The sequence below is a fragment of the Labrus mixtus genome, chromosome 8 (assembly GCF_963584025.1).
Source record: "Labrus mixtus chromosome 8, fLabMix1.1, whole genome shotgun sequence".
NCBI lineage: Eukaryota > Metazoa > Chordata > Actinopteri > Labriformes > Labridae > Labrus > Labrus mixtus.
In genome coordinates, this window is record NC_083619.1 from 14,965,122 (window position 1) to 14,989,001 (window position 23,880).

A 23,880-nucleotide genomic window follows, 5' to 3' on the forward strand; every position below is an offset into this window, starting at 1 on the left:
GGGTCCATGCTGTCTTATGTACATGTGTCTGTTTCTGTGTGTAACTAAAGAGGGTGTAGGAAACTCTAATGCAGAATATCTTCAAACATGGTTGTATTGATGTAGACCAGAAGCCATTCATTGACATGAATAATGAAACCAAGGGTACAAGAAACAAAGAGATGTGCTTTTGCTCACTGAAAAAAAAACAACAGTATGACAGGTTCTATGTAGGTTACACTATTCTAATAAACCTATTTTATGTGATTGTAGGATAACATGAAAAGAACTAAATCAAAACTTAACCTTACAACAAAACAATGATTCAATCCAAATGTGAAGGTCATGAAATCCTGCTTTTTGCAGTATTAAGGGTATTCATTTGACATATTGCAAGGCAGATTTCACATAAATCCAAAAAAATCTTCAAAAACAAGCATCCAAAAGCTGTTAAAGCTTCTCATTTTAACTTTTAGTATTCAGAGAGGATATTGACAAGATGAGGAAGAGTTTGAACTTGTGGTAAATTGACAGATCTGTCAGTAACAGGCAGAAATGATGAATCGATAAGATAAAACTGGAAGAAAGTCTGTGTATAATAAAAGTGAGAGTATGGGTATGTGTATGGATTAAAAGTGTGTGACACATCCTCATTAGGTCTTTGTGACATTGTGGACTTTGTGAAAGACATCAACACCTTGTCCAGGAGAGAATAAAGGGGGAAAACACATCACAGCCAGCAGGGAAAGTGGATTAGCTGTATAAATGGCAGAAAGCCATTTACCATGAGGATACGGTAAGGACTAACAAGATACAGAAGCACAAGTTTGTTTGTGTGTGTTTGTGTGCATGTGTGCGTGTGTGTATGATAGGATTTGAAAGTTTTCAAGTACTGTATGGCCCTGCTGCACCTCTCATTTCTTCTATAATTGAAACTTGAACCCACATTTAAGCATAAAGAACACATTTGAACTGATGTAAAAATGCTTTAAGTTAAAAGACAAATGTTGCCAACTACATGTGAAGACCAGAAACATTAATGGTGTAGCAAATTAATGTTCTGCACAACTCAATCTTACATCAAACACAGATACAAATGCAGTTAACATGCAGCATGCACCACAGCCCTGTGCATCCTTTGAAATAAATTGCACAAACGAATGCACACAGCAGTACATAAAAAGGGCCAAATAAATATGATATGCAATGACATCATATATGCATGAGTACACACATACCCATGGACTGTAAAGGAAAAAAAAACAAAAAAACAGCCCATTTCTAGAGATGTCATGTGGGTTCTCTACATGTCAACTGTCATGCGTGCATCCCTGTTGTCGTAATGTAAACATACATTTTGCATGCAAATATATGCAAGGGTCCTTCTAAACTCTTCCACTCATCCAAAAGTGCATCCACATGACCTGACACATGGCGAGTGGGAAGCCCTTGGGTGCACACAGATGCATAGACTAACTAACTAACACACACACACACACACACGCGCGCGCACACACACACACACACACACACACACACACACACACACACACACACACACACACACACACACAACATACACGACATACCTTCCCTGGGCAGGACATATTGGATTAGGGATGATTTTTTTTTTTTCTTGGCTCCATCTCAGAGGTGCTAGATTAAATGTCATTCCCACTTTACTACAGATGGCTGGAAAATAAATCATACTATCCATATACACACACACGTGAAGAAATTTGCACACAAACTCACACAATCATACACACACACAGGGTTAAAACACACACACACACAAACCAACACACACACAGCACACACACACACACACACACACACACACACACACACACACACACACACACACACACACACACACACACACACACACACACACACACACACACACACACACACACACACACACACACACACACACACACACACACACACACACACACACACACACACAAGCAAACAGACATAAATCCAGAGAAAGACTCGCACGGGGAGATATATAACATGTTGGCACACCCAAACACTAAAGCACCTGTACGGTCCAGCGCGTCTGCTCTTTGTATTTCAATCACTGAATCGATGGGTCTAAATTGATTGTAGCTGAGCAGGGGCCAGAGATGTTCCCCCTGGCTTGATGCCCTGGCCCTCTATTGATTAGATCTGAGAGAGCCAATTGCTTTCACACTGGATTAAGGTGTTCCGGAGCAGTGAGCAGGGAGAGAGAAACCAAGGCAGAGCAAGGGAGAGTGAGAGAGGGGGAGAGAAAATAGGATTTGCAGGTTAAGAGAAACACCAACAAAGCTCTGAGATCAGGTGGACAACCCTACTAATTAGCTAACAACCACTCTCTGTGAGGAGAAGAACATGTTTGCAACCTATGAAGCTCATACACACACAAAAAAGGGCGCATGATACGTTGAGTACGACACAAAAGCCAAAAAAATAGTTTCACTAATCTACACATACAAACTCTATTGTAACAAAGATACAGAGACACAAGCACAGCACACACAGACACACACACATACACACAGACACCTCTGCATTGCAATCCTTCAGATCAGAAGGCACTAACACAGATCAAGGGTGTAAGCTCATTTGACCCTGGAGCTAAGTAGCCCAGGGCAACAGCATTACACTTCAAAGCTTCACTCTGAGTTTGTTACACATTCCAGCTCCTAAGTCTTATGCAGTGTAACCTGGAGGAATCAAACCAAACTCAACTATCAGCCCGCATCACAGGATCTCTTCTGACCTGGATCAAATGATAAATAAACTGCAAAAAGTGGATTGTTTTTTTTTTGTTTTTTTTTTAGTGTTGCTTTGGCTCTATCTCTCTCATTGTTGCATTCATCTTCCCGTTTGTCGTATTCCACTGGGGGCAGTATTAAGCAGGACATCCACTCCACACCCCATCACTCTTCCTCCCCATACAACAATTAGGCGCTCCTGCTGGGGTTCTGCATGGAAGAATAGTAAGGGAGGGACAGGGCTAAGGAGGCACCGGCCTCGGCCACAGACGAGCCCCTTTTGTCTGCCCAAGATCCCCCCCTCTCAAATCATTTCCACAATGGAGCGGCTTCCAATCCAGATTAAGCGCTTATGAAAATGAAGAACTGTGTGCTCTGGGACGGGGCCCAGCACAGGCGACGTTGGACCAGGGTCACGAGAGCCGGTAAAAGGGCCCCTCACTCCGAGTGCCTCAGATAGGCAGTTCTCAGGGAGCAGCAGACCCATTCACACAGCATTAGGAGTGTAAAGCATCACATCGACTGCACGAGTCAGGCCAGCTCAGTATACATTTGGTTAATACCTCTATTGTTGGACTTCTTCTATATGACTGCTCTCCTAGCAGAGCACGAGAGGAGGAGGACAGTGGCAGAGAGGGAATAAAAGAGGCAGAAAAGATGTGATAGAGAGGGGGAATAAAAGAGGGAGGGGAAAGGATTTGCTGGCCCATTCAAACCAGGATGGTGTGTGAAGCACACAGAGAGATGTCTGTACACACACACACACACACACACACACACACACACAGGCAAATATGCACAAACATATGAGCACAAAATAATACTTTTATTCTGAAAAAGTGGTGTGGGACGCTGGTTAAGCTCAGTGTTTAGAGCGCACTCCTATTTACAAAGTCCTCCCTGCATCTGCCCCACGGTCTCACTGTGAACCTCTGCCTTCTGGTGCATTTCATCTTATAAAGGCAAAGACCCCCAAAGAAAGAAAATGTTGAGAAATTTACAAAAAAAAAGTTGGTGTTCATTGGAGCCTGACGTGACACTTGGCTGACACAATAAAGAGTCCTGGCAAGAGTCAGGAAAGTCAACATGCAAAGCAAAAACACAAAATGATAGGCTAACAATGCTAGCAAGAGATATAAAGGTCAGTTTAGAGGAAAAAAGGAGAGACACCTAAAATAGGTAGAGAGGGAGGGAGAGAGGGATAGCCAGAGAGAGATAGTGAAATTGACTGAGTGTATGAGCATGTGTGCTTTTGTGTCCCTATCGCTCTGTGTTTCGCTCATTCCCCAAAGGGTCTTATTATGCTTTGCGCTGGCTCCAACACAAAAGCTGCTTCTCTGTATCTCAGCCCATCCAGCTCCCCCAGAGAACATTCTAGACACAGCAAATCCATTTGTTTGTCAGCTTCTGCCTCTACTCGGACTTGGACTAATCAGATAGTATTCTCTTTGAGAATGAGAAGCATACCACTGTGCGGCCTGGCCTCGAACTACAGTAACACTGGCCTGGCACTCAGATAACATCTTTGTTCTTACATAGAGGATGTTTTTGTATTCGCAAAAACTCTGCCTAGAAATCATACAACAGTCTTAGAGGGTTAGTTTGGTTGGAAAGGGGTCTTTCAGTATATATACAAGCATTATCTGTCCAATAATGAGTACATTCGCTTTTAAAATATCTCACCTTCTGTTGTATTCAACAATTAACTTAGTTTGAAGGGAGTTTACCATGTTGTTGGACTTTACTTTGCTTTTTTTTTTTCCTGACGGGGGGCTCAGCTTGGGGGTGGGGGGGATAAGGAAGACATTACTAGATGCACGCACTCACTGGCAAAGCATACCCATATTCATATCAGAGAGGATAATAATCCACATCCTTTCATTGAATAGCATGAGTCACTAAGTAGCCTGATTTCCACTCTCAGTCATACCAGACTGTCTCAGTAAAACACATTTCAATGATGGATCAGATAAGGGTATATCATCATCTTTAATTGGTAGCACAATGTTTTATTCATTTAATTCATGTGAACTACTGCAAGAATTCACAGAGATTACCTTTGTACAAAACAGAAATAGGAACATGTCTTTTTTCTTCGTGAGGATTGAAATGTGATTCAAAACGGTTCTCTTTTTTTTTTTTTGCCTCATCTACACTTTTTCACTTTTACAATCATCTTTCTGAAGTTTTCTAAACTTTGGTGAACAATAATTCCAGAAATCAATCGCACTTTCAAAAACAAGAGATTCTATCCACTACACCACGTAGGCAGCACTCAACCTGTTGACACAGACTCTGTTCCAGCTCAGCTTCAGAGAAAGCATGAAGGGTGCATGATGGGTATTCATTACACAATGCAGCCAAAAGGAGACTGAGAGGTTAGCAGGCCTGATTGGACTATATAAAACAACACATTTCTAAGGTTACATTAAAGTTGACTTGACCAAGCTTATGATGAAACTCTAAGCTCTCACATCATCTAAACATATTCACGGAAATAAACAGGGAAAAAACAGATGCGTGTGCATAGCATAGCCACACATATCTGCCTAGAAGTCTGGCTATGCTAATTCCGGTATAGGAGAAAAGCTGCAGCCCCCCAGCAAGTGTGGGAACTCAGTAAACAAATGGAGCACAAAGCACAAAGTGCTCAAAGAGAGGATTACCAAGTCGCTCTTTTTTCTCTTTCTCCTTTTTAGACACTGCCGCCCCAACTCACACACAAACACATATATTGAAAGACACAAACTCCTCCTCAGCCCTATCTTGATTCAACATTCACACACTGTCTTCTCCAGTGGGCGTTTTTTTTTTCCTCTTCTTCTGAAGACACACATAGCAGTGGGGCACTTGGCATGAGGAGTGACAACAAAGGCAAGATCAATAATTTGTCACAGAGATGTGTTTGCCAGATTGAGCTTCAGAGGCACTTCCTTGTCTGTCAGTCTGAAAAAGAGAGGCTTCCTCTGGTTTCTGCAGAACCACATGCCCTGACCCCGAGAGGTACACACTGTGTTTACTGTCAGCGCAAACATGCAATTAAACCAGCGTAATGAAACAGTGCGTTTCGGATTATGGGAGTTGTCTAATTGGTGGATAATTGCACATCGTGCAGGTTTGGAGATTGTGTTTGACCTGCCCACTTATAGGGAGACCAGTTGGTGTAGGATAATTCCTGGTGTCATAACAGAGATAACACAGACATAATTAATTTGGTATGTTTAATCAGGGACACTTAGAGAGCACTTAAAGCAGAACTTTAATGCTGTCTACTTAAAATGCATAAATTACGGCAAATGTGATTAGGTTAAGGAATTGGACGTGCAAAGTTCAGCTTGAGGTAATGGTGATTGTGAATGTGTGTGTGTTTATGTGCGTGGATTGGTTCACTTGTGTGCTGGCCTCCGACAAAAATAGAGCAAACATCTTAGATGCTGTGACCCAAAGTCCTGAGCTTTAGAGCCTTGAATTGATTTCAAGCATCCATGCAAGATTGACAGAATCAACACAAAGCATGTTGGAAATGCACTTACAGGCTTACAGGATTGGCTCATTGCAAAAAGCAATCTAACCAAGCTGACTGTATGCTGAGCAGGTACAATCACTGGAACTAAATCCCTGGAAACAGCTTGTGAGACAACCTGTTTCCACTCCCGGTCGTGGTTTTATTTTTATACTTTTAACACTTAGTACTTCATTTATTCACAAAGATTATACTCAACATGTGTTCTTTCCTCACAGCTAGACAAAAAGTTTTTGTTTCATTCGCCTCGGTTTTTAAGTTTTAGTAAATATCTGATGCCATCCCAATATAATGGAGGGAAAAATACTTTGTGTTTGTGTGAGGTGCAAACTAAATGTACCATTCAAAGTGACTTAAAAAGCACGTGCAATATTTATTTCTTCCTCAACTCCTACATTGTCTTCACTAACAACAGTTATCAAATGTAAAACTTTAAACTGAAAACTCTCTACAATGAGACAAGTATTTCAACCCCTGTCAAATCAAACCTCAGTTCTTTACAAACTGCATTACTTCATTGGGTTCCACTGGTTGTAAATGGGAAAATGTGAGTTTTTGTAAAAAAAAATAATAATAATAAAAAAAAAATAGAGAGACAGCACCTTCTAATCTCATCAGTTAGTTCTACATTTTTTTACATCATGCAAGCCTCATTCACCACCACACCCATCGTGGTTGCTTTGTTGACCCGTTCCCACTGCATCTAGTATTTACAGAGTTCTATTGGCCCTTCTATAATTACAATTCAATTCTAATTAAGTCGTCGATCCACAAGTTCCACAACATAACTGTGACAAATCTGCATCTATCATCCTGCCACTGATAACCTCCGGGAAAGGATGACACAATTTCATAGAATTGAAATGTGTCCCACTGCTGTCTAACCAAACAGATCCTGCTGTGTTATTAGTGGAACAGTGACTATTGATGGACAGTGATGAGGGAGATGGAGAATCAACAAATGAGTGGCGCCTGTGTGAATTTTCAAAAACCAAGGTGGGGGACTCTGTGGAGAGCCTCCCCACGACTCCTCAGTACTGCCTTCTGGAGCAAACCCCGACAGAAAAAAAGGGTGGGTTTTGGGTGCAGAATACTAGGAGAGTCAAGACAGTTTTTGAAACTGATGCTTCTCTTGTCATTGAACTTCTACAACACAGAGAAGCAGACGGACACTTCTCTGCAGCATTATTGATGATGTTTTTGTGAATGTGCAGCAATAACTTAAAAGCATAAGGTGCACAATTTGATTGATTGGGGTCACAGTTGGGGTGAGCGGGTGAAGTGGTGCCCCCTGGTAGCGCTGGGCTTTTGTGTTTTGCCAGCGAGGGTGACATAGGCAAATTAAGTGGAGCCCCAGCCATCTGCTGAATGTTAGGGGTCCTTTGTGTGTCTCCCTGTGTCCCTCAGTGGCCCCCAGTGTCCATCACTGAGCAAGTAGAGGAGAAGAAATGCGAAGTATGAAGTAGGAAAAAAAAAAAAAAAAAAAAAAAAGGAGTGGGTGAGTAAGATAGGAGGAGATGTCGGGTCAAAGTGGAGTCTCCCTGAAAAAGTTCCTGTGCAGCAACCAAGTAAGGACCAAGTGTGAGATGACAATGAAAGGCTAAGGGGGAAAAAAAGCCCAGTGACCAAATACATGGTCTGAAAAGGACTGAAGGTTAAAAAAGCAGACAAAAAGAAACCAGAGAAGAGAAGAAAAGAAAAAGACAGAGAGAGTGAAAAAATAATAGGAGTAAGGAGTATGTGCCCCTCCATAGGGGATAGGAACAGCTCTGTGTGTGGTTGGTATATCCATTATGTGCGAACAAAATCTCTGAATTCCCCCTCGCATTATTAGGGACTGACTCTGTGGTTGCAGTGAGAGCAGCGCGTCTGTGTTTGGGGTCATTACAAACACTCTGTTTGGGCCTTATATTCAAAGAGTCTTTGTTTGGGTCACACTCTTTCACCACTGCTCTCTGCCATCTCCCCTATTCAGCCCATTGAGAGCCATGGAAACAAGAAGTCTTTCACTCTCTGCTTTTCTGTGTCTCGTCCTCCCACTACTCCATCTTTGTCTTCGTAACACTGGTCCTCAATGCCATATAGGACTAATAGGAACAGGACGAGTCAGACGCTCACTTAATTGGGCTCCAAGGTGACTTGGTAGGTCTTGGAGCGCTTGTGTGTCTTTGAGTGTGTGTGCTGCTGGGTACACATGGATGCCTCTCTGCAAATGAAGTAAACTCTGTGGAACAGAGGTAGACAAGGCCAAATGGGCTGGAATTGGCTCTAATAGCTTAGCGGGCCTTTGTGGGTCCTAACTGCCACATCTTTTCCACTTAGATAAGACATATAAAGAAGTAATCAAAGCGTCAGTGGAGCAAGAAAACAAAAAGTTTACAGTAAGAGGCAGAACAAATCCAAACTCTAAAGCTCTAAATGAATGAAAATGCTTGCAGAGATTCAGGGGTTATAGATTCTTTAAGTAGGATTTGAAAAAAAATATTTTCTTACTTCAGTTAGATCCTCTTGTCTCTCTAAAACACACAATATGATCTTAATATGCCAGATAGTTGCTGTCCATAACAATGAACTCCACAGTGGTTTATGCTGAGGTTTATAAGCTTTAAGGCTAGGGTTAATAATGTGATTAATGTGCCTTAAACACTATATTCTACATTTTCAAAAATGCACACATGGACGAACTGATACTGTTTCTGAGCGTATGGCCGAGATGTGTGTTTATGTGTGTGTGTGTGTGTGTGTGTGTGTGTGTGTGTGTGTGTGTGTGTGAGTGCACGCGTGTGCTCGCACCCCATGATGGCAGCCATTAGACAGGAGTAAGGCAGCCATGATGAATCGGCACTTAGCCCAGGGAAGCGCACTTGCTCAATGGGCTGTGAATCTCCCGCTGCCTCTGTCAGCCTGCGGAATGTTAAATAAAGTTATTTGAATATTTGTAATATTAATGTGCCAGCGTGTCAAAAGCCCGCCAGAGCCTAACGGTGAGGGAAAATATGAGAGGATTCATGCTGCTGTGTAGGCCTGCCTACAGGGCTGCTACTGTGAGGGATGAACTTAAATACCGACTAAATAAATACGTAATCATGGATGGTGCACTAGATTATCAGGTTCTATGAATAAGTAAACAGAAAACATTATGGATAAAATACGAGTCATTTTATGTATTAGTTTTATTTCTGTAGTATCCAGTTCACGTCTTAAATATGGTTCCTTGAATTCATTGATGATATCATCGGTCCTCAAATCAGCCTGCAAATCCAAGAAGGTAAGGAGACGGGGAAAACGGAGAACCAATCAGCTTCGAGCATGGTCAACCAATCACAAACAGAGACCAAAATTGGAAGAAAGCCTTGTAAAATCAGACCACAAGGTTTATAGACTCATGGAAAGCATTTATCAGCTCATAGGAAAATCTGAACAATTAGAAAGTTAACAGGAAAAATGAAGATGTATTGAATTGTACTCCATAGTATGTCATTCAGCCTAGTTTACTCTGAAACAATTTATGCCACATCATTCACTTTAAAAGTTTAAACGGCAGAATAATTAGCTTACCAGGGAGTTTTAATCACTTCGTATATGAGAGTACAAGGAACATTAACATGAACAATGATTATTAAAAGAAAACACAAAGATGGATGTGAAGGAAAGGTAATGAAGGTGATTCTATCAATCATACAGCACCGAGACCACAACATCGACCATGAGAGGGATTCACTTAAACCATCGAATCAGTCTTTTCGAAGACACTTGAGCTCAGCAGGACACACAAACACACACAAACATACGCAAGGCAAGCTTTGCCTTGGTGGAGTTAGTGGGGTGCTATTTGGAGAGTCTCCGCTCGATTTACCAGGGAGGGGATAAAATATTTAGCAGATTGCTTACATAGCCAAGGGGGAGAGAGAGAGGAAAATTGAAAGAGAGAGAGAGAGAGAGAGAGAGAGAGAGATAGGAATAGGGGAGGATACCCAAATGGCTTGTGTGGGAGCTGGGGAGCTGGTAATGAGGATGGCATGCTGGCATCATCGTTACAGAGCACAACAACTCTACATGCTCTCTGTGCCCAACTGACAGCAGGCCTTACACACACACACACACACACACACACACACACACACACACACACACACACACACACACACACACACACACACACACACACACACACACACACACACACACACACACACACACACACACACACACACACACACACACACACACACACACACACACACACACTCTACATTAACACATCGCTACCTGTCACTAATTAAAATATATAAATTAGAGAATCAATCAGGAACAAGGAGGCTCAAACACGCTGACACAACACACAAAAAATTATGTTAGCACTATGGTAGCACATTATGGTAGCACACACACACACACACACACACACACACACACACACACACACACTTTAAACGCAATCATTTTATATTCTATGGAACAAAAAGGAATTATGAACACAAGATACATTATTTGTCACTTACTACTCTCTTTTAATAGCATTTTATAGAAAAGCTCAATGTTGAAATACACACGTTTAACCTATGGATTTTTGTAAGATTTAAATTCTATTTTTTTTAAAGTAGTGCGTGATAGACTGAAGTTGGGTTCTATATGTTCTTTACAGGAAAAAATGGTCCCTAGAATGTTTGCTATCGAGTGAGACTGATTACCTCATCACAATATCAGACTTGTCCGGCATTTTTTAAGATTGGACTTTTCTCGTATTTTCCTGATTTCCCACCTCCATGCACCACAATGCCTTCCCTTCTTAATATAATACCTTTCCTTCTCATGTTTCACTCAACAATAGGAACTATTTCAGCGTTAATCTGTGTGCTCATTTTCTTTCTTTGTTCCTGTTACTTCGTCTCTAATGGGCAATTACTTCAGACCCAATGCTGAGGCCATGTTATTGCAGCAACCCTCAATTGATTGGTTGCCCGCAGTACTCCGCTTCCTCAAGCACTTTAAGGTTAGATTTCCTTGTTTAAATAATGGATTGCAAGCCTTTGAAATAAAAAAAAAGGACTGCGTGGGAAAATAAAAGGTTGAGATTGCTCTTATTGGAGGGGCCTTATAGTGGAGATGAGAGGGGAACAGACTCCAGATGAGTCTCAGGAGAGTGAGCTTGATATGAGACACAGAAATCGCAGCATGCATGCTTTTGCAGACCATTGTATGGGTAGTCCTTAGACTTGAGTTCAACCTATGCAGTGTTTAACAGGTTATACTTCTTTGTAAAGCCACACACCAACAATTACCTCACTCCATAAGCCTTTTTACATACCACCCATAATGCTATATTACCATCCGAGAGAGAGAGAGATGTCAAACTTAACCCAGCAGGAAGTCCACTTGCTGTGGGTACTTAAAGAAGGAAGCAGGAGGGATTGTGGGAATTAGTGGAAATATACGTCTCCCCATCTGTTCAAAGGGCCTTTGTAGTGCAGTGTATACTAGGGGACTGTGTATGTGCACGTTGCTGTACGTACGTGTGTGTGTGTGTGTGTGTGTGTGTGTGTGTGTGTGTGTGTGTGTGTGTGTGTGTGTGTGTGTGTGTGTGTTGTTTACAGCAGTACCAAAGCCCCCCACTAACACTGGCCTCCGACTAACACTTGGGGATACCTGGCTCCAATTACCTTTCTTTGAGAGTGCTTAAGGTAAAGGTAAATTCCATGGAGAAACAAAAAAGGTAAATTCCATGGAGAAAAAACAGACATGGACCAACATCAAGTAAGACTGCAAGAAAAATAATATTCAGACATCAAAGCCTGGAGGTTTGTTTGCATCAGAAAACAGGCAAGTTATTCAGCGCTTTTGCTGTAAAATCCCCGTACTGAACTTTACTTGACATGTTTAACCTTTACGGTATTATTATATGCAATAATACATTTCACATACAATGATAATCTGTGGTGATAGCAGTCCATTCACAAAGGTTTTTAATAAGTATGTTGAACGAAAGATGAGTTTTCATTATAAAAAATGCGAGTGTTTTTTTTTTCCCGCAAATTTAATACTAAGGATAAAAACTGGCAATCCTGTGGAAACTGTTCATATTATTAACTGAAGCTATACCGTACCTGACACAACATACTTCTATAAAGATCAATTTTCTTTAACGTCTACTATATTTGCTGCATGTCTGTTGACCCATCAGCAGCTGAAACGATGGAACAAAAGCAAAGATTTTTGGAAACATATCGGTTAAATGAGTCAGAAATTAGAAAACTGTGGTCGGTTCTGTCAGTTGCCGTTATGTATAACATAACATTAAATCTTTTGAGTAACAGCTAAAAATGTTGTTTACTTTGACATTGGTCTGAAACTTCCTTTACAAAATTATGCTCGTGCTGTTTTAAACATCACACAACTCATGTTCCCTTGAGTTGAGTTTGAACTCATGAGTTCAAATAAAGATTCACAGTTGGGAAACTAAAGTCATCTCGGTGTAGATTAATACCGCAGTATGTGTGGCGAGCCAACAAAGTAATTTTTTAATTATGTAAATTAAGTGTACCTTGCACTGAAACATAATATAATAACCATGGAAACACAGTTGGAGACACTGAAATAAATGAGCTGTGAACATTGTTAGGCAGGAGGAGGTGAAATTACAAAATGTACTTCCATCCATGCTTAAATCCAACCATCCTTTGCCTCGTCGTTCTCATTTCAAGTCCTTGCCAAGTGTTTGGCTGTCTATGTCAGTGTATGGCTGTATTTTGGGTAGCCTATAAAGCATCGCAAGGAGGATACAGTATAGCCAGTCCCACACTGTGCTTTGTAGATATGTGGCACTCTCATATCTGTTTATTGATCAGAGCAGATGTGCGTCAATCAATCTTATCAGGGCTCCACACACTCTGCTGCTCACCTCCAGAGGCAGGCCAGCCAATACTGCACCACACTGAGAGCCTCGAGCCGCTCATATTATCTTCAGATACCTTGAGCAAATTTTCTCTTTGTATGTATGTGCGTGACTGAGTGAGAATAACAGCATGCAGAGCGTAAAGGTGTATTAGAGGACAGCCAGAAAGAGAGAGAAAGTGACAGCTTGAACTGAAACCCTCGTCTTTATGTACGTGTTATTATCTATTCCTTAGAACTTAGTCTTCCACACATCATACTGTGGCAGACTCAAACCTCTCGCCATCTGTAAAGTAGGCTGCACAGAAGGCTGGCATTCGCTACAGATTAAGAATCAATGCTAATGTGCCTTTCTTGTACACTGGAGGTGGATGTGATCAAGGCAGAAGTACGGTGCATCATGCTCAGCAAAAAGCATGAAATAAAATCAGTCAGCCATTCCAATGATGCAGAAAATGTTTGATCCGAGAAGGACTGGTGCCTTGTTATTGTGCAGGTTTAAAATAGAACAAATACATATCAACTGTCTGAACTACAGTTATTCATTTCTGTCATGAATGATTCATCATTTTAAAGAAGAGCAAATCAAAACTCAGGGGAAGAAGTTGGATGTCAGTGTCTGGCACATTTAAGAGGTAACACACATAAGTAGCAACTACTGGATGATTCTGAGAACTGAATGTACATTTACTGATTACTTACCTCGACATACGTTTCCATTGTCAGGTTCAAACCCGGCCTTGCATGTGCAGCTTCCAATAGGAACCATCCACTCCCCATCTCCATTGCAGTACAGCTTTATAGGGACATCTACTTCCTCCGAGTTTGGAATGCAGATTCCTCTAGCAATAACCAGGGAGGTGCTCTCAGCCCCCGTCATGGTCTCTGGAAAGATTGCGAAGTTCTGCACCACACTTGGGCACTTTTTATAAAAGACCCTGACTGAGAGCAGAGACATGCAAGCACCGTAGTCCTGAAAGGCCAGGTAGAAGCCATTTTTAGACAGTGGACCAAAGCTGCGCACTTCTGTGTTGACCTTCATCAGGCGCCCGCCAAAGTCCACCTGTGAGAAGCTTTCATCTGCAGCAATGGTGTCCACCTTGAGGTAGGGGGCCTCCATCCAGAAGGCAGTGCCTTTAGTGGCAATGACTGCGTCAGTTTCATAGTAGTAGAGGTTAAACGTCTCCTTACACGAGCCGGGGACATTGGGGATGGAGCTGCAGTCGCGCACGGTGAATCGAATCTCCACGTAGATGCGCTGCGCCCCGCGCCGATCAATGAAGGTGGTGAGGAGCCAGTTGTTTTGACTTGGCTCGAAGACATTGCACACCTGGTATGTCCTGATGGTGTTGAGGTTTTCATCATAGCCGCTCACCTCCTCCCACTACAGAAAGAGAAATAGAGAGAAGAGTGCACATGGTTGATTATTAATCATCTGTGATAAATCTGTGCTGCTTCCTTACTTTTGTCTGGAGAGAATGCTAATATTAGCTGAGCCACAGAGAATTTGTACACATATCAGTAATCTCCCTAAGGGTCCAAATTTGAGTCTACTTCCTGGATTAACAGAAAGAGAGCCGTCCGTCGAGCTCCGAGGCTTATTTGTCCACTGAGAAAACAGACGTTTCCTTCATTTTCTGCATGATAAACAATTCCTCAAGTACAGCAACAGAAAACATACTACTTTGCCATCTTGTTCTCAAAAAACACTCAACAGCTGTAATATGTGTACTGCCAGCGTATAAGCACAGGCCCAGTAATTACTTTGGATGCCCAGCTATTTGCAGTCTATGTCGAGCGTGGCTGGGCACTAAGTTGACGCATTATAAATATGGTGTGTAACAAATTCAAGATTATGCACCATTGAATTACAATTAGAGAGACGAGGGCTGCTACATGGCAGCCAAGAGCTTCTTTGATGTAGAGGCATGGGTGAAAACTGAGCTGGAATTACACTGCAGTCCATTTCCCGCAGGTGTGACCTAGAAAGTATGATAGATGAGCATCAGATAACCCCTTGTTGTTGACGAAGTGCGCCAAAGGAAAATGTGCTATCAACATGTGAAAGGTATCACTAAGAATCAGTAAAATCAATCCCTGACCTAAAAAGAAGCTTGTCTTTTAATTCGTTAAAGACAACTTCCGAATATGGGCTAACAGATTTAGACAGTTATTAAATATTAGTTACATAACTTGAAATGAACATGATTTTGGTCTGGAAAGTTATTTGAATTTTTTTGGGAATTGTTCCTTTCAGATAACGTCCACTGTCTGAAATAAAACCATACTTTTTACTCCAGTTTGAAGCAACAGCTTGGCTCAGATTTATTTCTCAAACCCCCCAAACCACCAATGATCCAAACCGCTGTAGGCGAGGAGGAGTTAATGAGGTCTACAGCGGAGTGAGTGGGCCTCCAGTCAATTCATGTTTCTGTGCATATGTCTCCTGGTACTTCCTCCTTCTTCTGACCTTTAAAGCCCTGGCCGCTCAATCAGGCCTAATGTAGAGGGGAAGACATCAGCGCTCCTCACACAGCACCGACAACGGAAAATGATGGAGGAGATGCAGAAATCTTTCGACAGAACTTTGTAAAAACTAGGGATTTTCAAAGTTTTCCCCAAAAAATGGAGATAAAACGTATTCGTCCAAGGAATAAGAAGCAAAATCTGTAGAGAACACATTTTTGGGTCATGTTTGGGCAAGAAGAAAAAGGAGGGAGAAGACACAAGAGTAGTGACACTGCTGACATGATAAACGAGTTTACAGAAATCTGAGGTGCAAATTAAACCCTTTTTTCACCACCAGTCCCTGTGAGCCCACTCTGCTGTCCTCTTCTCCCCCCCCCCCCCCCTCTCTCTTCCCTGTCTGCTTCCCTCTCTCGTCTCTGCTCTGTAATGACCATTCATCAGCATTACAGGAACCTGTCCCTTTCAGCACTGCCTGTTCATTAATACAGCCAGCCCTAGGCTCCTCTGCACCCGTCTGCTCCGGTCTAGGAGGGGGTCTTCACTGCCCCTCGTCTAGCCAAATGACCGCCATCTTTCACGCCAGTGAGAGGCCCGAGGCATCTCAGATAATGTCTGTCTGAAATCTGTCCAGGACTTCATTGGTTCATATAATAACTAAGTACAATTTCCTCTTTTGTAGATAGTCTGTGTCACCATTGTGTCAGAGACAAATAAAAGTATTACAAGTTGGATTAGCTCCTTTGCAGAAACAGTGCTAAACAATTTCCTCATATCTTTTCAGCAGTCTGAATTCATCTGCTGCTCATATCTGTGTGTTGGTGTGTGTGCGTGCTCAGGGAACGTGCTGTTTATAATTTGATGCTTTACCAACCGCATATTGATTTGCTGGCTGTTGCTTTGCTGCCAAAGAGCTGGAGGGTAAATGCCACATTTCTGCTTCTTCAGGACCAAAACAATTGACTACTCTTGGTATCAACATCCGAATCCATTCTTAAGGATCTTTATCATTTTCTCCTTTTCCAACAACATTAAAATGCTCGTGACATGTGCATTAAAGAGGCAAGGACACTCTCCGCTCCAGCAGCACATGCATTACAGTCACATCAATACTCTCTCTACATTTCTTATTTCTATTTCTTCTGCAGACCTTTTTACATCATTTAAATCAAATTTTTCTCCTGCACTTCTCTGTGACATCTCTTTGACCTTGCAGGAGAAAAGAGAAAAGAGAAGGCATCATCACCTGTCACCTAGCTGATAATGGAATTCCCTGGTCTTTGCATCCATTTCTTCCTCAAGGATTTGTGAATAAAAAAAAAACACTGTCCATGTGCTGTGTATATTTAGTCCATGCATTATGGAGCTAAACATAGATGTATGTTCGGGACATGTATCATTCATATCGGCTCAAGGTGAACAAGGTGCAAGATGGGGACAGGAGAGTCATTATCTCTATGTTCCTGAGTGTTTCTCATCTTACAAACACATCCCCCACATGGTTTCCATGTTGAAGATAACCCATCAGTTTCGGCGATAGAAGATAATTCTATTTCCATCGCAGTCATGTAAAGAAAAAAAAATGGAGTAGCAGTTGATGCGGATAATATTTAGATGAAATGGAAAAAAGGTATAAGCAAAACAATGAAAAGGTTGGAGGCTTTAGCTTGGAGTTTGTGGCTGAAAATTAGGTTTGATTCAATACTGATACCAGTATCAATATCAGTATCTCATACAGATACCATTATCAACATTGGTACCAATATTGTTAATGAGGACTAACTGGTATCGTTATCGGCCCCTGCCTAAGATACAGACCTGTGATTAGGCAAGGTATGCCAGTAAACAAATAAATCCCATACCAGTACATATTATAACAAAACATTTTTTTCATCAGACGATGACAAACAACCACAGCACTGAGATAGATAAGGGTGTCATATTTGTCAGCCTAAAAATTGTCAGCAATCAGATAATTTTCTACCACTAATGTTGTTGTTGTTTTTTTATCTCACTGATTTTGGCAGGATACTGATTTTGAAGGTATACTTGGTAGCTTTAGTTGTGTCATCAGAATCTGTCATAGGACAAACAAAAAGGTATCAGAACATCTCTGTGACCTACATCACGTTTGAGAGTGGTCAATAAAGTAAGCTCTCCTGATTAGTTTTCATGCACACATTTCTGCACTATGATATCTGTTGCACCAATCTCACTGTACATAAACTGTGTCGCTGATAATACATCAGACAAACACTGGGAGCCTCTTTACACAACACTCATCTTTAACGCCAACTGAATGCACCCATTGGCTCCACCGTAATAGCTTTCCTTTTGCCACTAATACAGGAGACACTCTTTCTCTGCCCCTGATTGTCAAGTGTGCCCATTGTGTGTGTCATTATGGCTGCTCTGTTTTATGGCCGGTAGCAAGGAGATGGAGGAGCTATAGATTCACAGAGCTTAATGTTTGTGTTAATGACCAGTCACAGCTAGCTGAGCCGCAGAAGAGAGGGCGGGGGACAGCAAGAAAGAGACAGAGTGATGGATAAAAGAAATATACAGGAGTGGAGGGGAATCAAGGAAAAGAGGAGGGGGTGGGGGTGCAGTAATATATTCAGGCTGATGTTCCCCATCCCACTGCCTCAGCTCACCGCCATCAAGCCATCAATACTCTGCCCTCATAAAGGCCATTCATCACATTGATCTCCTGCCATTACCTTCAAAGGCTAAAATAACACAGAGCAGCTCAGATGGCCACAGTGTTGCTCTGGAGGACTATCGCTTCCAGCCGCGAGTGGGGGACAAGTCGAGCCCCAATTGCAAGGTTACCTATCAGAACATGGATGTAACACCTGTGGACAATGAGAGGAGAAATGGACTGGACTAATGAGTCATTTAGAGCAGACGTAATGGGAACATTGCATCAGCTCCCATACACATCCATCATTAATACCGCCTAGCAAAAGCTACTAGTCCTTTCCCCGGGAACTTTTACATTTCTATGTAAGGAAAATAGAATGTCTTTGAAAATAAAACAACATAATTTGCTTTTAGACTAAAAGAAAGTACATGTCAATGTAATTCCTGTGCCATGCTCTTATTCCCACAATAATTCCCAGGTCTCTGTTGTTTGTGTTTTGCAATCTCAAGTCAAATGACTTTTTAAGGCAAATTCCTCCAAAGTGGCCATTTGTCTGATTTGTCAAACTAAAGCCTGGCTCACACTGTGCGATTTATCCCCGATTGTATACAAGTCGGTGTGGCATGTCAGCTCACACTGTACGACTGAATCGTTTACGACGCCCGACCAGACCTTGAGATTTATGTGCTCACACCGACTGATTGTCGGACATGGCCGGAGAGCTCACACTGTACGAGTGAAAACCGGACGGAGCGTTGACAATTGTTAATAAAGTTTCATGCGAAAACTCCAGAGGACGGCGGTTGGTGACAGGTTGGTGGTAGGACACAGGAAAGTTGATACAATCGTAAATATATGGATACAAGTTTCAGAAAAGTGCTGCACTGATGATCTGTACCGAAAAAAAAAAAAAAAAAAGTTTAAGGCCTTAAATAAAGGGGGGTAGTGAAGGGGGGTAAATGGTTGCCACAAGATGAAATTCTGGCAAGGAGTATGAGCTATGCAATTTCTGTCCTGATGTACTGTAACTGTACCCTCAATCAAACAAAACCATCCAAATTGCTTAGCAGGAACAGGTCTGGTTGTGGCTGGGGCTACACATAAAGACAGGTCACGACTACTTTTAGCTCATTATTCACCATCTTTTAATTCACTTGACCTTAAAGAATGGAGAGGCATCTTTGGGCTGATCTTTAACCTCCAGACTGCTGTCGATTGACACCTCATTTGGCCAATTATGACCTTCCAATCACTGCCTGAGTTAAAAGGAGGTGCCTGCACCTGTTCTGATTCTGATGATGTTTGTTTATCTGGCCAATTGCACACAACTGTGCCAATGATATTCTGAACACGTGCTTCAATCAATAACTTGGGGTGATTAATACATGCTCATGCTTAGAAGATTGATTAAAAGTTACTTGCAGAAATTCATTAAAAGTATGGATAAGTTGATATTTATACCAAGACATGCTACGAGAAAATTATTCTCTCACTCTGAGTGCATCACGGGACCCCTGGGGATTGTGTTTATTTATATCTCGAACCCCAAGAGGATTGGCCGGCATGTTAGTGAGCGCTCTCTGCCCAAGAGTTGTCCGTTCATCTATCATTGCGGGACTAAAACATGTGGGTGGATGCAAGCAGGAGATCGCTTCCATACTACAGGACATTTCAATAATGGGCCTATTTGTTATTCATGACAAGACAACATTGTTCTGAGGCAGGGAAAGTACACCGTCATGGAATCCATGTTTTTAAGAATTAGACATGAATAAATCAGGATTTAAAGGCCTGGCTTTTCCCTTTTGATAAAAGTGAAGAGAGAAAGAAAAAAGCAATGGAATCGCATGCAGGTGAAATTTGCATCGACAGATTCTTAAAGGCCAAGGTCTCAGAAGGACAGTGGATTATACCTGGACATGAAAAGCTGAGATAGGGATTGAACTCTTAATGCCCCTGCTGAAAGATGCTCCTCTCATTTTGCAAAGCTCACTGCCGACGGTAATCACAAGCCAGATAGCTTCTTTTTTTTCTGCCAAGGCTGCCTCGAATCCCTCTGACTTAATGAGCACATTTGCATTTCAACCTTTGGGGTCTGTTCCTTGAAGTCAATAGAATGGTCATGTCATATACATTAATGCAACATCTGGTTTGCTTTACTAACAATAACAGCAGATACATTTACTTTTTTAGACACATACTCATCGCCTCTTAAAAATTCACATTTTCTGATGCTATTCCTCATCTCCCAACTCGCAACACAAACACACACACATAGCACTGGAGTGTAGCATTTTAAATATGCAGCGGCATGATTGCTTTTATCATTTCTGATCAGCTGTGTTATTGAATGAGGGTACGCTGTCGGACCAGTTGCATGGGAATTATTATTTTGCGGGGGCATCTGCGGCCTAGTTCCGCCTGGCTGGATGTGATGGATGGGGAGGAAATGGTGATGTCTGAAACACTCCCAGTCCTGCCAGATCCCAGCCACTACATAATTACAGTCACACAGTTTGACAGAGCCCAAAGAGAACTGTGTTTGTAAGTCTGTGTGCATCAGAATGAGACTCATTGAAGATCTGCCACGCCCATGACCCAGATCGATGCTTTTACTGAACTGAGGTGAGCAGGGAAGTGCATGATGCTGAGTATAACCAAAAACAAACTGACCTTTTTTTATCTGTTATGGTAGCTTTCATGCTAAAATTTAATGAATCAATTAATAGTTGTATTTTGGTCATGCACCAAAGAACAAAAACAGTCAAAAATGTGTGTGAATATTCCACTTAAAAAACACAAAAATATCACCCCTTTACATGTTTACAATGGTCCATTTCACATAATAAAATTCAAGCAATCAATGACCAAAATCGTAATTGGTTCAAGCCCAAGGCTTATTTCTGCATACAATCCTTAAAATTATCCAAAACATCAGCAATACAAGAACAAAAGCAGATTTAGCCCAAAATATTCCTTCATTCTGTATACCGAATAAACACACACAGAAGGACATGTAAAAATGTGCTGTGTTGGCACATTACTTTTCAATTTGGTCTCATTATGACCACCCGAATCTCTTTGATACTGTTTATTCCTTAGATCCTAAAAGAGATGCACATAATGTGGCATCACACTGTGCCATTCAAGTGAACAGTCTACACAGGTGCCTCACTTTTCCATTCTCCTCCATCCAACTTTGGTAATATTATTATCGAAGTCCACATTTTCAATTACGTGCTGCTTTCTTTAAAGCCACAGCTGCTCTCCTCAACTGAAGACGTTCATTGATTGATCTGCTGGTAAACACATCTCTCCAAGTTATTGTGGGAGTTACTAAACGCAGCTTCTGCAGTTTACACTGAAAACAGTAGGCTGCAAATCGACAATGTATTGAAGAAGAATTAAATGTGTTAACTGCATGCAATTTAGCTTCTTTGTTTCCCACGAAAGTAGTTACAACTCTAACCATTAATACAAACATAATTCAAAGGGATTGGTGGGTGGTGGAGCTTCTACAAGGTTGCTTTACGTAGGTGGAAAAAAGGAAAGCAATAAATAATTGAAAAATACAGCAGCTGATGATTTTAATAGAAATGAAAAAAAATATCTGTACTTGAAAACGTCTGCTTGATAAATTTGAATAATATTCAACACTCAAGAATTAAAGCGACAAAGGGTACTATGAGTATTGACAAGAATTAAGTCCTCATACTTTTTCTGACTACAACTCAGTCAATATTTCATAAGTCAACTACAGTTGTAAAGTTACAAGTTTTGACTGATACAGAAATTGTTCATTTGTTCATGTGCAATAACTTTAAAATGATAAACTGACTGAATTCATGTATTTATTTTATGATTTTGATCTTTACACAGTTACCATACAATGACTGAATACAAAGGCTTAAAATAAATCAGTGACAAAAACAAGGTTAATGTATTTGTGGGGAAACAAAGCACTGTTTCCTGTAGACTTTTATCTCGTAAAGCAACTGCTAACACCCACTCAGGTGGTACCTTCAGAGAGACCGTGCACTCACAGTGCCTCTGTATGGCTTTCAGTTTCCAGTAACAACATTACCTCAAGTCACCCCGGGTGAAAGGCTTAAGCCGTGTGTTTATTGAAATATGACAGCCTCTGTGACCTCATAGATCTATTGTGGAGGAAGATAAGGAGGAAGACTAAATGATTCACCAGCACTGTGTATATTGGAGATGTGCCTTGTTGCACCAGCAGGTCTGTTTGGAGAAGAAAATACAATCCTAGAGAGGAAAGAAAGAGGGTAAGAAAAGGAGCAAAATCTACAGAAAGAGCATGCAGAATGTAAAGAATAAGAGCTTAAATAATTCAGCGTAAGGACAGGTACAATAGAGTGATGAACAGATTTGAATTGTTTAAAAGAGAGGTAAGAGTAAGAGCTATGCAACAAATAAATGAAAGTTGTAAGCTGTCATTCTGCAGGCGTCCTATGGCAAACAACAAGGGTCATTTAGCGGCAAACCGCTGAGAGAGGGGACAGGAGAATGGTTTCAAGGCTTGTGGGTTCAAAGGGGGCCCCTGCTTGTTCACATCTAGTGTGTGTAGAAAATTGTCCAAAGCAAGACACTTGACAGCAATTTCCTCTAGAAAAAAAAAGCTGGGGGAGTGAGGTGAAGATGGAGCAACAAAAAAAAAAGGGAGTCCGTGACCAACAGGCTATGTACAAAAAAACTGAGGAAAAAAAGACAGCAAAAGAGTGAGTGGAAAAGGATGGAGGAGAAGAATGGGGAGGATTTAGTGCTATTTCCACCAGCTCTGCAAGACCGCTGAAATAGCAGGTGCTATAGCAGGTAGTGGGGTTAGACACACAATAACTCCCACACACATAATTCACACTCGGCTTTCAGAAATTCCTTCACACTCCCCCAAAGGTTTGCCAAATTATGGATAGGCTCATTTCTCCTTTCTTTTTTTTTTTGCCCCAGTTCCTAATACATCCAAGAGAATTCTTACATGTGAAATTTGAAGGGGGAAATCCACAGAAAGGGAATCAATAATTGAGGTAGCCACATGTTATTTTGTTTGAAGGGAGGATAATAAAAGGTGGCAAGGAATTTAGAAAAAAAAAAACAGCCTGAATCCTTCTGTATTGATTCTGTTTATTTAACTGGAATGTTAAAATGCTATTTAGAGCTAAAATATTACATGGGTGTGGTTCTACAGAAAACACAAGACTATCACAATAACATACAATAGAGAACATGAAGGCTGCAACAAAATGCCAAACACAGGCAAACAGACACACACAGAAGGACACGGATGCATTGTGAAAAAAGTGATTCATTTCCTTGCAATCCTGCTCTTCATGCTGCGTTATTTGGCCATGTCTAAGCTCAGAGCAAATTCAGCTGTCTGGCTGCACACCTAAATCACACTCTTTAACCAGTGAGGCAAAATATGAAGCAGGTCTCACTCCCACTGGTATCACAATGTCAGCCATCTGTGTATTTGCAGGAATCAGCACATACATTAAAAAAGTCATTACTGGAGAGTTTATGAGAAGTTAAGGGAGTGCATGTGCTAATGCACGTTTCACTAAATTCTTGTACATGCGTGCAGTTTTAAA

At 41.4% G+C, this 23,880-nt stretch overlaps 1 protein-coding gene across 2 annotated transcripts in view; it reads right to left on the reverse strand.

Annotated features, from left to right (window-relative positions):
* The window catches only part of LOC132979096 (ephrin type-B receptor 1-B), a 151,269-nt gene that overhangs the window by 74,582 nt on the left and 52,807 nt on the right, over positions 1-23,880 (reverse strand). For both annotated transcript variants that reach the window (XM_061044603.1, XM_061044602.1), the window contains exon 3: positions 13,864-14,545. In XM_061044603.1, the coding sequence (XP_060900586.1) occupies positions 13,864-14,545 (682 nt within the window). The remainder of the gene's footprint in view (positions 1-13,863; positions 14,546-23,880) is intronic.